We start from the raw sequence: 15,808 nt of genomic DNA, 5'->3' as shown, positions 1-15,808 counted from the left end.
CAAATGAAGTTTTCAGCTTAATAGGAAATATTGGCAAGGCTCCTTGGGGTCCCTTTTCTATGGTCCACTCCCCTTCTGTCCAGAGTATGCTTCCTTTCTGGGACTTTCTAGTGCACAGATGAACCAGTGAGGGAATAAGCCCTTCACATCACACAAGCTTACGGCTTAGAGATAAAGGACTACAAGTCCTTATAAGCATGCAAGCCCCTCCCCAACTGGTACAGGGGCTGCAGCTATGGGATCCCTCAAGAAACTCCATTACGTCTCTCCAAGATTAGGAGCAACACAGCTGTCCTGTGTGCACCTACATACAGCCAGTAGGTGGCCAGGGCTGCAAGGCTGCAGCCTCCTTACCTGTGCCGAGAAGCTGGTTCCACCTGCCTTCCCCTCCCCTGACCCTCCTCACCTTTACACCCATTTCCCAGTAGAAGCATCTCTTTCTAACTTTGAGCACACGGCCTTAGGGTCCTGTAGGTAGCAATTGGGGCAGAAGACGCTAGAGGGCAGCAGTCCCCAGGAGACACTCTTCTGCTTTAGGGAGGAGCTCTGACTCCAGATCTAGGGTCCCAGTGTTACAGAGAATTTCTTTTTAAAGATTTATTTATTTATGTATGAGTACACTGCAGCTGTCTTCAGACACAACAGAAGAGGGCATCGGATCCCATTACAGATGGTTGTGAGTCGCTGGGATTTGAACTCAGATCTCTGGAAGAGCCATCAGTGCTCTTAACCACTGAGCCATCTCTCCAGCCCCAGAACATTTCTAAGTTACTCCGGGAAGGAAGCTTTCCTTTCTTACAGACCTAGGTGTCATCCAGTTAGAGGAATGGATAAAGCTATGGGGGGCTTAAGCAAAGGAGAGTTACTATTGAAACCTATACCCCATTCCCAGGCTCTCCAACACTCCAGCCCTGGTGGTAGTCAGAGCATAGAGAAGCAGTAGGAGGTGGAGCTTTCCTCTTCTCTAGACAAGCATGCCCCTCCAGCAGTAGCTATAGCGTAGTGTCCTTGAGAATATAAATAGATGGAGAAGCTGGGCCTTCAGAGTTTGCTCCTAGCAAGTGCAGAGTGGATGCCTCTCGGTGAGATCCTCCCTCTCAAGGTTGCAAATGCAATGCTGGCAGGGAAGGCAGGCAGGCGAGTCCATATACCATGACAGCATATGTACATGTATGTGTACTACCTAGGGAGCCTGGCAAGGGAGGAGCAGTGGAGTGGCTAGTTTGAGCCCGGGAAGAAGCCATCTTGGATGTTGCATTCTTCGACAATCAACCTACCCGCTTGGTTCATTCAGCAGTCATAAGGTCCTATAATTGAATCTGGGCACGTTCATCCTCCCTGTGCTCTGGAGCCTTTGGACTGAGCCAGCTCCTTTGTAGCCACAGGATCTTTGCACATGCTACTTACGCTGCCCAAAATCTGTAACCCCAACCCAGCTTCTAATAGATTATCCCCACCCTGAAAGAGCTGCGGCAAAACTACTGCCTCCCTCGCCGTTCTAGCCATCTCTCTAAAGCAATCCTCCATTCCCTCAATGTCCCTTTCTTTCACAGCATACACCATAACTTGTGCTTGAATGTTCATTTATTCATTCATTCATTTATTCATTCATTCATTCATAGTGTTTTACACTGTAGGATCTCTGTGATCACTGCTGGATCCTCCGTATTCAGAAACAGGTACAAAACAAACATTAAATAAATACATGCTACAAAAATTACACTGGTTCATGCTGGAACGAGGGGCTCAAACGGCCCCGTTTCCCACCTTCAGTAGCCTCGGAAAGTTAAAGAGTGGAGGTTTTTACGTGCTGCAGCTTGTCATAGGTCCAGAGGCAGCCTGGAATTAGCTTAAGGCCACTTAGCAGGTCTAGTTCCTGTGACCTACTTAGGGCTTTAGTCAAGTGGGCAAAGGTGGCTCTGAGAGGGGCCGGGGCCTTGACGTGCTCCTGTGATGCAGGGGCGAGGACTGCCCCTGTTCCGGAAATACACTCCCATCATCCACCGCGCCGGGGCCTACGTTCACGTAAGCTGCGGTCAGCTGCACGTAGTGGTCCCCAAGCAATGAGGACGCTACCTGCTCTACTTCCAGCACTAGGGCTCTGAAGGTGGGTCGTGCTGCTGGATCAGCCTCCCAGCATCGAAGCATCACCTGGTACCTGTAAGACGAGGAATGTCAGGTATAGGGTGTAATCTATATATCTGGGCAGCCCGATCCCTGTTGAACAAAACAGAGATGAAGACACAAGGCAGGGCCTTGAGCCCCATCCGAACAAGACTGTTTCCTCTCCTCGCTGAGATACCCGGCAGAGGTCCAGTTGCCTCGGCCGTAAAGAGTTTTCGTTGAGTTTGCTCCGGGGCCTTAGCTATGTGATCTTGGGTATGTACCTTTATTTTTCTATGCAGAGATGGCCTCTTCTAATCACAGCACTGGGTTCACTGGGTAAGCTTGTGAAACCCTCAGCACACGGCTATGAGGCTCGGGAGTTAATAGGATCATCACACCTCTTCCAGAGAGGATAGAAAATGAAGATTAAATCCTGCGTAGAGTCAGGCATGATGGCACACACCCTCAATTCTAGCACTTGGGAAGTGGAGGGAGGAAGATCCGGAGTTCAAGATCAGTTTTAGCTATAAAAGGAGTTTGGGACTAGCCTGGTCTTCATAGTGAGTTCTAGGATAGCCAGAGCTACATAGTGGTACCCCGTCTCAAAGACAAGCCAACAAACAAATACTGAGCGCAGTAGAACGTGCCTCTAGTCCCAGGGCTTGGAAGGCTGAAGCAGGAGAATTAGCCTGCATTTGAGGCTAGCCTGGACTACTACAGAGACCCAGTCTTAAAAATAAAACAACAAAAAAACTCAGCAGCAAAACAGCCCTGGGGGGATTTAAATGGGGACTGAAAGAGAAGCCAGTGGGCAGCCCCTGCAGTGGTTCTGAGGTGGAGGCTCTGAAGTGGTAGGTTGGCCTGCTCTGCTGCATCCTAGAGCATGCCTTGTCGTCATAGAAATGGCATCCTGCCTGGAATTATAGTCTGAGTGTCTGTGCGCAGCATCTCATACATGTCTCCGACTCTCTGGGGGGAGCGTTAGAATACCCACTCTATAGTTGGGCAAAATAGAGCCCAGCCAGGACAGGGGCTCTCCCTGCTGAGTGCACTCTGCAGTGTGCCACCTGGGTCTCCTTCCTTTTCTCAGTGGCTGTGAGTGTCACACGTTGGAGGCCTTTAGCTTAAGCTAGTCAGATGGGAACATATCTTGCCCAGTCTCACATCTGCTCACGGGGGACGGCTCACTGACTAATACCTAGGACAGAGACCTGGCCCCTTGGTCTCTACTTCATAAAACTCTACAGGGCCAGCTGAACCCCAACAGACCTATATAACACAAGCCCCACCCCTACCATGCATCACAACCACCCTCTCCCTCTGACAAACCCTGTTTCTCCCCCGCCACCCCCAAACCTACCACTGACGCCCCACCACATAGAAACCCCCACCCGAATGTGTCCAGAGACCCTGTCTTAGATGCAGGCAGGTAGTGAAGTTAATTCCCTTACTTCACACTGTACATATTAGTAAAACAGATGACAGAAAGGTCAAGGCCGAGATGGGGTGAGCTGTAAGAAAGAGTTTACTCATTCCCTTTCTGGAGCACAGCCAGGAACAGGAGTCATCAGCCGCTCTCTCTACCTGTGACCTGGTTCTCCCTGTGAAGCGTGCAGACCTGAGCGCAGCTGAGGTATGCCTGCCTGCTGATTAGGGAGTCAAACCTACCCCACGGGCACTGATGACACAGCTGCGGCCATCCCCTGGGAATGAGGAGTCTGAACTACGTGCAGTGAAAAGGCCTCGATGGAGAGGCGCAGAGGGGCTGGTGTGGGAGCCAGCAGAGCCTTTCTTTGAGGATCAACGAATGGCTGGCGGAGATGGATAACAGCCCCTCTCCCTTTGCAGGAGGAGTCGGGTGGGAAAAGAGATCCGGGAAACCAAACCACTGGCCTCTACCCAGACTGAGTTGGAATGCTGTTACCATGGCAACTGTGAGGTCCTCTCAGAGTCCTTCCTTGTGTGGGGGTGGGACCGGTACACAGATGAGTAAACTGAGTCCCAGAGAGGCTCCCTTTCCTGATCCACCGGAGGGTCAGACACAAAACCAGGCAGGAGCTTGGTCTGTTGTCCCCCCTCCCCCATGCTGGAGTCCAGCCTTGCCCCACCCCACTCCCTCTTATACACTCACAGTGAATCGGGACAATACTCAGGCTGAGGCAGGCGGCGGCCCTGAACCAGGAAGTGAGAGAGGTCGAAGGGATCAATATGGGGGTAGGGCGGGGCACCCCGTGTTAGTAGCTCCCACAGCAACACACCGAATGACCACTGTTGGAGAAAAGTGAGGGTTACTGATTCAAATGACCACATCCCAAGCTTTGGGGCAGGTGGGTCTCCCAGGTCCTCCACTTCTCAGAGTCTGTCACTAGAAATAGGGCGCACCTCTCTGCCCAGAGCTCATTCCTCAATAGCATACAAATCGTGCCCCCCCTTCGTCTCTCACAACTTCAGAGTTGCAAGCACTGATTACTCATAAGGAACCAATAAATTCGCAAATTTCTTTCGTCCTGGCAGGCACCAGATTCTATTTCACATTTGTCCAAGACAAATGAGGTATGGAGGAGGGGATTGCCTAACTTGGGGAGTCTCTGTGCTCAGATCATGCAAAAGCAAGACAAAATGCTCTAAGGCACGGAGTTCAAGCGGACCTGGAGCAGAGGGCACCTTACCACGTCAGACTTGGTGGTGAATCTGTAGGTCTGAAGGCTCTCCAGTGCCATCCACTTGACAGGTAGGCGAGCATGGCGATGTTGTCGAACACTATAGTATTCCTTGTCTAGGATGCCACGTGCCAGACCAAAGTCAGCCACCTTGACTGTGAACGACTCGTCCAGCCTGTGGAGGGGGAATCACATGTCAAACTGAAACCCGGCTGGGGCTGTAGCTCAGTGGCAGGGCACCTGCCTAAGAACTGACTTCCCACCAGGTCCTGCACCCACCCGTCCCAGGGTCTTGAGAACCTCAGTGTCTATCCCTATACCAGAAAGACCTAGGGCTGCAGGGCAAAGGCTGGGTCCTCCCTTAAGGTGGCCTTTAGCAGCGGCAGCTCCTCATAACCTGCCTGTTTGCCTCACTCCAGTTGCTTGAGCCACTCACATGCAGTTCCTAGCAGCCAGGTCTCTGTGCACGAACTTCTGCTCTGCTAGGTACTCCATGCCACAGGCTACCTGCAGGCCAAAGCTGATGAGGTCTTTCACAGTGGGGTTCTGGGGATACGGATACGAGGAGACTGGTGAGCATCGGCAGAGGTGGGTACTGGCGGACACCCCCCACCCTGGACACTGAGCACTGACCCTCTGAGGGGAGCGAATGAAACGGAGCAGGTCTCCATGGCGCATATAGGGCAGCAGCACCCGGGGAAGCCCCTCTGGGGGTAGCATGATACCGATGAGAGCCAGAATGTTTGGGTGATGGAGGCCACGCATGATCAGCCCCTCCCGCAGGAAAGCCTCCACCTCCTGTACCTCCGTGATGCCTGTAGAGTAGCATAGGTTAGGCCAAGGGCAAGAAGGTCCTTTACGAGGGTCAGGTGGGGACAACGGGGGGGGCGGGCAGGGAGGTTCCACTCCAGGTTCACTTAAGAAAGTGGCAGCATAGCAGGAACAAAGGACCTGCAGCTTGAGGTCACTCTCCTCCCCACCCAGTCCATGTCTCACTTACGACTCAGAGACTTGATGGCACAGTGGATCTGATTCTGCGCTTCGTCTGTGTATTCTCCGTGGTAGACAACGCCAAAGTGGCCTGGAAAGAGTGGGATGGTAAAAGGGATTTGGTGCCCAGACTCACAGCACGTCCTTCATGACCTCAGAACCTCAAATTGGACAATGTGACATTAAAAACGAGCAGCAGCCCAATGGCGGGGCCATTATGGCCCTCTGATGCCCACATATCCACACCAGAAGCCACCAAAGAGCAAATTCTCCAAAGCCTCGTTCCAAAGATGACCTCATGGAGGCTCAGAAGTTTATAGTCTCAAGGTCACACGAGTTAGCGAGTAGGTCAACGTGGGGACTACTCCAGCTGTCTCGAGCACACACCAATACCTCCTATGCCCCTGCCCCACCGGGTCCCAATCTATCCCCCACACCTTTGCCAATGACTTGGTCAGTATGGATGACCACTTGCTCATGGGGAATCAGTACATCCTTGACCTCGGCTAGGAGCATCTTGTCCAGATCCTGGAGCCGGATAGAGTCTGTCCGCAGCAGCGGGACACTTGTCCCGTCCTGACCCTCTGAAGATTCTTCATGGTTTGGAGGTCTGGAAGCTGTGTTATCAAAGTCAGAGAGTATTGTCGGGGAGAGGGAATAAGCGCCTGAGGGGAGGGGCAAGCCCTGGCTGCTTCTACCAACTCACCAAGGCCACTTCTGTAGTCAGAGCCAGAGCGGAATATAGACAGGGACATGGCTCTGGGAGACGGATCCCGGGGTGTCAGGTCATCCAGGTTGGGAGTAAGGACTGTGGAAAGACAGCCCATGGTGTTGAGCCTCTCCAAGCTCCTAGGGACTGAGTCCCACTGAGGACTTGTGGGAGACCCCCACAGTCTGGAGATTGAAGATGCTGCTGTTTTGGGGGAGAGCTGATGTTTTGGGGGAGGCTTAGTCTTAGATGGATGTAGGGAGCTCACCTAGCTGCTTTTTCCGTCTTCGGGAGTTACAGACCAGCGCGATAGCCAGCCCAGCCACGAGCAGGATCAAGGCCAGAAGAGCAATAAGAAGTGTCCTCTGTGAAGCCCTGCCTGGGCCTGACCGAACAACCTGGCCCAGGATGTGACACCCACCATCTACACAGACCTGAAAGTAGATGGCAGTTTAAGCCCAGACTGCAGACCCTCAGCTCATGGTTTCCGGAGAGGGTCAGCTATGTCACCTACCTGCAATAGGACACCATCATTGCCAAGTTGCAGGGAAGGTGGCAGAGGGCAGATCACCACATCGCCCCGGAGCTCATGTTGGCAGACCTCACCACCCACGGTCACGTTCACCGTCACACAGTCTGCCACAGCACCCAGCCCAATATACTGCAGAGATAGACCGAGGGATCAGAGGCTGGGCTCTACCTCCTAATCTTCTGCCGTACCCTTCCCTATTCTTTAAACCTACCTCGACCTTAACTGAATGCTCTTCAGGCTTCAGCAGGACCGGGCCAGTTCTGGGCAGACTGGGTGGGGGCAGGAAGCGGAAACCAGGCAACGTGAAGCCGGCTGCCCCATCCCCCCAGATGCTCAGATTCCCTGTTGCCCACCCCTGAGGGTTTCGGACCATGTATTCAGGCAGGCGACACTGGTGCTGCTGTTCCAGAAACTGCCCTGCACACTGCCGAGACCCACATGAAAGTAGTTAGGCAAATGGCCAACCCCTGACTGCTCCAGTCTCCTCAGCCCAGTGTGAGGTGAAGCTGGACATCAGGGGACTGGTCCAGCTTTCCTCCCTCCTGGTTGTCACCCGCCCTGCTCACCCTGCTCTCCACTGTACTTCGTCCATCGTTGAATGATACTGTGAGGTGCCACGCTGAAGTCAGATGCTGGCCGTGGACCATGACGTGGGAGCCGCTGTGGGAAGGGAAGGGTGGTGGGTGTAGAGGACTCAGGGAGCTGCTCTTTCATTTCCTAGAGGCCAAAGTAGTCAGAGGTGGAATTTACCTGTAGCCACACTTGGGACTGATGTCCAACACAATAGGGTCTTCCTTGTAGTGGAAGGTCCAGGAGCCACGCACCTCGGCACCCCCTATCTGCAGACGAAGGGGGACGCTGGCTGTGCCAGCTCCAGGAGGCGTTACACACAGGATCTTCTCCTCGCTGACCCTGCGCGAGTGGGAGATTGGGCACAGGGGACACCTTCTTAGGATGAACAGGGTTACCTCCTCCAGGGCTTACTAATCTCTTCTACTTCCTCTGTGGCTGTCTTTCCCATCCATCTACACTCCATGGGACTGGAGATAGGATGCTCCCAGGAAGGCTTTCAAGAAGGCAGTGAAATAATCTCCTGTACCCTCGGTGGAGACCGTGACCTCTGTGGTGGGGGCTCTCGTCTCCCTCTCGCTCCTGCTCTACATTGACCATGTGACTGATTCTCTTCTCTCCACACTGGCAGTAACTAGGTACCCACCTGGTGAACCTCCCTGGGTGGAGCAGAGGAAAGACTCTCACGGGGAAGGGGTACTTGGTCATCCCCATCAGGGACAAGGAAAACAGGGACTATGCTGTACCTGAGACCTGAGGCGACCTTAGGCAGCAGCCAGGAGGAACTTAATAGATCCCCTCAAACATCGGGCCACTTCGGGATGCAGATACCACTTGGAGTCTCACAAAGGTAGGGTCCTGTAGCTTCCCATGATTTTACCTGTTAACACTTACTGTTCCAGCCGGCACTGAGTTCCGTTGACCAACACAGCTCGGCTGGTGCCGACAGACAGGCTCTGGCCTTCAAGGGTGAGATAGGTACCCCCAGCCCGTGGGCCAAAGTCGGGTTTTATTGATGTCAGCATTGGCTCCTGAGAGAATATGGAAATGGCTCAGCTAAAACGAACCATTCATTCGAAGCCCACCCTTCTTGTATCACCCACTGACCAAGGGCAAAGACTGGGCAATGTGGCCTCACCATGAAAGAGAAGTCTTCCCGCACAGAGATGCCTTCCACTCGGAAGTGCTTGCCTGCTGGCATGTTAGTGATAAGAAGACTGATATTTGTGGTTCCCACGGCCTGGGTCTCCAGGGGTTCCAGCTCACATTCAAGTTCCTCTATGAATTCCTTTTGCGACCCTGACCTGGGACACCAGGAAGGGCACCATGTTGGGAATCATGTAGGGCTGGCTATATGCCTGCCATTCGCCAGGAGGCTTCTCTGAACCTCAGAGTAGCATCTACACCCATCCCCTCTTCTGAAGGCAGACAGGATTGAGTGGGACAGGGGCAAACCTTGTCTCGTCCACAGCCAAACAGACAAGTAGAGCACACACAGGCTCAAAAGGGGACAGAGACAGCTCAGGCAAGAGGCCAGAGCCATTATAGCTTGTCCCATACCCTTCACAGAACAGGGTCTCACAAATGAGGGGCTGCTTGGTCACTCTCATCAGGAATAAGAAGGTAGGGACCATGTCATACCTACGGGTTGAAGAGTCCTTAGGCAGCAGTCGGCAGGGACTTTGGCCCACAGTGATCTGGTGTGTTCCCTTAGGTACCACACCATCGGGTCGCAGGTAGAAGTTGGAACCACATAGGGTGAGCCTCGTAGTGCCCCTTAGAGGTCCGCTGTGAGGATGGAACTGAAGTGGAGAGAATAGCCCAGGTTTTTGTGTGAGCTTGGACTCTCAGCCCCACCTGCTTCCCCAAGAGTCCCCTGACATATCCCTTGTGTATCTCGCACTCTAACAGTCCTGGGTCACTCGCTACTCCTCATCAGACTTTCTCCACCTCCCGAGCTTCCCATGTGTCATCCCCTCTGACAAGGATGCCTTCCTTATGGGCATTTCAGACCTGAGGAAGATTGATAGTGGTCAGGACTTTTTGACACTCACCCCACCCCCACCCTACCCCAGAGCCCTTCTTGTCCCTCCCCCATCCTCCCCTTGCCCTGCTTGTCCCACGGTTACTGTGCCTTGCTGGGGGGTGCTGTACCTCAGTGATCTCAGGTGGGCAGTAGTCCTGTTGCCAGGAACCTGGACACTCCTTCTGCCGGCCACACCGGTCCCCACACCATCCACATCCCATAAAACGCTGTGCCCTCAGACAACGCCAACAGGTGAGAAAATGACCACAGCCAGGGCCCTGGATGGGCACCTTGAAGACCTTAGGGTGACCAATGGGTGGGTCAGGATGGCTAAAGGTGGGAACTGGGTCCTGTCGGTCCTCCTAGCCATGCCTCTCTGGGCTCCCATTACCCCGAACCCTAAGTTCTGACCCTGCACACCTCACCTGGTCCCCAGAGGCAAAGAGTAGGTCATTCCCGAGGCGGCTGACATCCTGGTGAACAGGCTGTCCGCTGCTCCCCAGGGAGAAGTTGGACACATACAGCAAGTAGCTGAGTGACCTGGCTATCTCCACCTGTGACAGACAGGTCAGCTATGAGAAAAATAGCAGGGGCAGGGGACAGGACTGCGGGACCAGGTGACTGAGGGGTGAAGGACCTACCTGTAGGACACGCCCATCCTCAGTGCCCATGTGGGCCACTGTAACATTGCCAAGGCGCGTCACATGCAGTGCAGTGACCTTCACTGATCCTAACAGTCCATTGAAGAGGTCCACGCGTGTGAAGCTATCGTGGATCATCAAAGGGAAGTAGTGGCACCGGGAGCTGGGAGCACCAGGCTGGGCAAAGGCAAAGGTGAGGAAGAGAGTCAGGGGGTCAGGCCTGGTCACTGACTCTTGGGGGCTTTTGTCAGAATATCAGCTATCCCAAACTGCAACCCTCACCTTGCTGGACTAGAGGAGGCCCAGAGCCTGCCCCTTGTCCATTACTACCATGCCTGTAGGCTCCTGGAGATAGCAAGGGTAGGGGAGAAAGGAGGCCCAGTCTAGAAAGCCAGATCATCCCCTACTTCATGCCTTACCTTGCTGTGTCCATTCTGGTGACCCATTATAGACTCAACCCATTCACACACCCATTCATTTATCCAAGGCCTCACAGACCCTTCAAGACCTAGGGAACTCTGTCACCCCCTGCTGGCTCCACTCTGCTTCTCTGCGTGAATCTTAGCAAATGTCCCTCCCGGGCTTCAGTTCCCCTACTTATGTAGGGGTCTGAATTCTGAGGTTAAGTGGCTTCCCAAGGTTGGCTCCTTTCCCTGGGACTCCGTAAGTGCTACAGTTACCTCCACTGCCCATGAGAACAACAACAACAACAACAACAACAACAACAACAACATACCAGGCCCTGTGACCTGGATGGCAAGTTAAGCCCCAGAAGTTTGGAAAACACAAATCTCTCCCTGGCTTTTAGCCAGGAGTGTTGGGAGAGGGGCTGTAAATTCTTAGGACAGAATTGTGAATAGTCCTGGGCAAGTAGGAAGCCAGTGTTATGTATTGAAGATGCTGGGGCTGGGTTAGACAAACAAGAAGGGCCAGGAGAGCCCTCGGTGTTAAGAACCTCCTTCAGGTCACACAGATTTAACCCATTCCTGGACCTCAGTAATAAGCAGGACCTGGGAGAGGGAGGGGCAAGAGGAAGTAATATCGAGTCTAGACGCCCGACCTGATCTGGGTCTATATCCTGCTTGGGTGGGGACTGGAACCTTGTCATAACTTGAGAAGGAAAGGGGCCTGGCCCCAGCCACCGGAAACTTGCCAACTGTTTTCACCGTGACTCAGGCACAGGTGGGGCTCTGGTGTTAAGGAGGCAGTAGCTCAGGTAAGCACATGCTCCTGCTTGCTTGCCTCTATACCCTGGGGTCTTCAATTTGGGTCCTAAGATTGATTAAGGTCCTTATCCCTGAAAACAGTTGCCTTAAGTGTCCCGCTCCTCAGAGTTGCTCCACACTTAATCTGAGTCCATGCAGCCAGATACTAGTCTTTAGATCAACCATTCTGCGTACACACAGAGGCTGGTACAACCGTGGTTTGTTACTCACTGGACAAACGCTGATTTACATATCTCTGGAAACTTGGCATACCTCCACAACTAGGGCCCATAGGCAGGGCCTAAGATTAGTCCTCCTGGTGCCTGGCACTATGCAGTCGTGATCCACTCGCCACTAGTTAAGTTGGGAGAGGTTCCAATTTCCTGTCTAGGTTCAGTCCAAACGTTCTTACTCATAGGACTTCTCAATCTAAATATACTCTGCTGAGGGTAAGGGGCTAAGGATGCCCCACCTCAAGGCTGGGATGTTGCTCAGCGGTTGAACACTTCTATATTCAAGGCCATGGGTTTAATATTTAGTAATAAAAAAAGAGAGACTGATTTACACCAGGCCTGGTGTTGCCTGTAATACCAGCATTCGAGGGATGGAAGCAGGAAAATCTTGAGTTCAAGGGCAACCTCAAGGCTAGCTTTAGCTATATAGCAAATCCTGTCTCAAAAAACAAAAACATACTACAACAACAACAACAAAAGCTGAAGATAATACCCTGTGGTAGAGGCTTAGCGTGTGTGAGGCCCTGGATTTGGTCCTTCAAGTTCTAAAGAAAAATGACTTTTCACTGCAACACTGGCCGTAAATTTCACAGCCCCACTAACGGAAGCTGGAAACGAATGAGTCAAGGGTATCACAGCCATGGCCAGGCTGTGGCACAGGCCCAAGAACCTCACTCCTCCAGAGGCTGAAGCAGGAGGATTACAAGTTTGAGAATGGATTGGGCTTAGAGAATGAGTTCAAGGCCAGCCTGGGCGGCTTCAGTGAGACTGTTTCAAAATTAAAATTATAAAGGCAGAGAGGAGAGGGGGGTGGAGATGTAGCTCAGTGGGAGAGCATTTGACCAGCAGGTGTGAGGCCCCCCAGTTCCTAGTATGGCCAATAGGGGTGTTGGGGGCAGACGTGGTGTGTGTGTGTGTGTGTGTGTGTGTGTGTGTGTGTGTGTGTGGTGGTGGTGGTGGTGAAACAAAAACTTGTCACAGCAGAACCAAGGGTGGCCAGAGACTCCAAGAATGTGACTGTGAGCTAGATCAACAGAAGGTCCCGCTCATCCAATGCTCCATTCAACTTCTTCCATTAACCTCTCAATAGTCTTATCTGAATGGCTTCAAGGAGGTAGTTTTCATTAAGCCCTTAGCCCCTCAAAGTAGCATTTTAAAGACACTCTGTTTCCTGTTTGTTTCTTCTGTTCTTCTTTCCTGACTTGCTACACTACCAGCCAAGAGACCTCCTACCTGGGGCAGGGACTTGGCTACAGTGACAAAAGTCTGGGGTGGACTGACTCCAACTGTCTCCTCCCACGCCTTTATTCATCCTCAATTACTTATCGTTGCTTGCATAAGACTGGGGTGAGGCTTCCCAGAACTTTCTAGTGCCAAGCTAAAATGGTCTTTCCACTATGTCCCAGACTTTTCCTGTAATGACTGTGTGGAGAATGGGTTAATGAACCACAGATCATACTGGCTCCCTAACAAGCCCTCAGACTTCCAGGGCTCCCTGGAATCCTATGGGGGTATGTGTGCATGGAGGAGTTCTCTGGCAACCCTGCTAAGCCCTCTCTGCAAAGCAGAGCAAAACAGTACCTTCCCAGGAAAGTGAAACTGTGTTGTCAAGCAGCTGTGAACAGTTGTGTTCCTGAGACTCTGCCAATGTGTTTTTGCCTTTGTATATATTTTTCTCTGCGTCCCTGAGGGTCTGGGAGGTGGACAGGTTGGAGGGGATGCCTACGCTTTAACCTGGGATTTGGAAATTGTGCTGGCAGAGGTAACTGATGTAAGCTCCTCCTCACACAACCACGGAAACCACCTTAAAGAGTCAGGTGGCAGGAAGGGTGACAGCAAACTGAAGCAATAGGGATCAGCCTCCTGCACTGGGTGAGCTTCCGGGATGGCTGTTAATTCATGGGCCTTACCCCACTGCCTTCTCCCACCCAGGCCCTTTCAGAGACAGCAAGGAAATGACCTGTATTCAGCCCCACAGGGTACTCACAGGTCAGGGGCCCGCTCTTTCTGCTCACCGGATTAGGACAAAAACTAGGCGTCTGGAAGAAGTCAAGGCCTCTCCTCCTCAGCAAGAGAGAAGAATTAGAAGTGTGACAGCAATGTTCTACCCCCTTTTCAATCAGGTTGTCCAGATGGTTAATGGGGAAGGCACACACAACAGAGTTGGGGCCAGAGCTACTGTCCTTGACAGCCACAAAAACCCCAAAAAGCACTTCCTGGCCCTCTGAAATGCTCAGGTCCAAAGCCAGTTTGGCGTCCACTGGAGCGGAGTGGGCTGCCTGAAGCACTGGGTAGGCCTGTAGACTCTCTGGGGCTCCACTGCGTCGGCGGCGTTTAGGTGCAAAGTGACAGTCCAAGACCAGCTCCCGGTAGTCACCAATCTCTGGCTCTATAGCATTGAGCCGGACCAGACGCGTTTGCAAGGCACTGGGAGGGCTTCTGACATCCATGGGTTGTACAGTCAGAAAGTAGACAAAGTCTCCTGAGTGGAAGCTATGAACGTATTTGATGAGGTAGGAGGCCAAATATTTGGGCAGCACAGACAGCGACGGAAAACCTGGTTGGAATCCAGACGAATCAGACTTTAAACGACGGATAGACACTGAGCGTGGGCTAAAGCTAGCGGCCAACTCTGGGTCTAGTGAAGATGCCACATAGAAGTAGGAAGCATGGCCCTGCTCCACCACGGTCACACGAGTGCCCAGGGGGCTAGCCACACAGTCAGTGCAGGCCTCAGGCTTGTTATTGCTTGCTGAGAAGAGGCAGGCTGGAGCTGCTAAGTGCACCGCTTCCCCCTGAGGCTCCAGCTCATGCAGGAAGCAGCGGCCCTGTAGGGTTGAGCCGCAGCTGACCAAGGCTGGCAAACCCGGCTCCATCACTAGCACCAATGTGTCTGTGTCGTTTGGTGGTCCATGAGGGCCTGGACCACAGCTCGCACAAGTCTGGCAGCCAGGGTCCCCAATAGGGCCAGTGGTCAGGCTCTCTATATACTGCAGGTCAGGCCCAAGCACGTGCAGGCGATTGCGTATGGCCACAAACACCGCACTATTTTTACTGTCCTCGTAGACTGCCATGGCCTGTACCCGGCCTCCCGCGGAGAAACTGGGGACCACGTACTTAACACTGAAGTCTCGGGAGGCTGCGAAGGGTATTCGTGGGCACTGCCAGTCCAGATTGGTAGACGCCGCCGGCAACCGCAAAAGAAGCATCAGCAGTAGAGAGGCCTGTAGCAGCGGCAGAAGCAGCCCCATTGAGCTGGGGCCTCTTGGGAATCCCAGAAGGTCCAGGACTTGACTGAACCAGACTCTGGGTCCGAGCTGAGACCAGCGTTAAGCAGCGGCACTGAAAGCTCCTTGGCAGCTGACCCACTGCCCTGGTCCCTGGCAAACCCAACTTTTCTCCCTGCCCTGTGGTCTGAGCACCTGGCTGTGGACTCACGGGCACGACAATGGCACGATCACCTCACCTGGGGCCCCAGCGGCTGCTTCTAGCTGCCGCTGCCGCAGCTACTTGGATCAAAGTCGAAGGGAGGTGGGCCCCGTGGGTGCGGCAGGATTGGGGGTGGGGCTACGGGCGGAGCCCTGTTGGAGGCCCTGCTTTCTTTCCAGCTCCGTCTGACTCTTTCCAGCTGTGAGAAGGCTGTTGTAGTGACTAGGGAAGGGGTATTCCTACACCATCCTATTCCCCCATAATCCACCTGGTTGAGGTTAGAACGCTGCAGGACAATCTGGCTCCTTGAACACCGTCAGGCACCAGTCCATCATGTGGGGAATGGAGACCAGGAATACACAAGACAGAGTGATGTGGGGGGCTCCAAAAAGGAAATCATCTTTCCATGTGCCCATTTTTGAGACGTGTCAGGGGAAGGTATGTTGTGTTCTGTCTGCCAAGAGCCATAGGGTTAATGGAGTCTGACACACACCCCGCCCCCTTTCCCGGGGAGGGGGGGCATAATAGTTAGAGGCAACTTCTGTGAAGACCTAGCCCTCTGGCTCTGATCCTGTCACTGTGGCCCCAGGATGTGAAAATCGTATATAAGACAGGAGGGGAGGGTGACGGTGGTAAATGCCTCTCCTCCAGTGTCCCCATATGGGAGAGGTATGATTTCCAGGGCACCTCTGGTCTGCTCCGAGCCC

At 53.2% G+C, this 15,808-nt stretch overlaps 1 protein-coding gene across 1 annotated transcript; it reads right to left on the bottom strand.

Annotated features, from left to right (window-relative positions):
• Positions 1–1,638: 1,638 nt before the first annotated feature.
• Mst1r (macrophage stimulating 1 receptor) lies at positions 1,639–15,179 on the bottom strand. The gene is made up of 20 exons (XM_032910576.1): positions 13,688–15,179; positions 10,235–10,411; positions 10,019–10,147; positions 9,722–9,892; positions 9,209–9,369; positions 8,706–8,871; positions 8,462–8,598; positions 7,748–7,909; positions 7,564–7,657; positions 7,209–7,421; positions 6,980–7,126; positions 6,734–6,899; positions 6,463–6,564; positions 6,194–6,373; positions 5,767–5,847; positions 5,400–5,581; positions 5,203–5,312; positions 4,776–4,941; positions 4,238–4,374; positions 1,639–2,158 (listed from the first exon to the last, which is right to left on the bottom strand). The coding sequence occupies exons 1-20, from the start codon at positions 14,921–14,923 to the stop codon at positions 1,900–1,902; spliced, it is 4,176 nt and encodes a 1,391-aa protein (XP_032766467.1). The 5' UTR covers positions 14,924–15,179; the 3' UTR covers positions 1,639–1,899.
• Between the last annotated feature and the right edge of the window lie 629 nt (positions 15,180–15,808).

Source organism: Rattus rattus, chromosome 8, assembly GCF_011064425.1.
Source record: "Rattus rattus isolate New Zealand chromosome 8, Rrattus_CSIRO_v1, whole genome shotgun sequence".
NCBI lineage: Eukaryota > Metazoa > Chordata > Mammalia > Rodentia > Muridae > Rattus > Rattus rattus.
The sequence above is the reverse complement of the archived record's forward strand: the minus strand, read 5'-3'. Positions and strand labels throughout refer to the sequence as shown.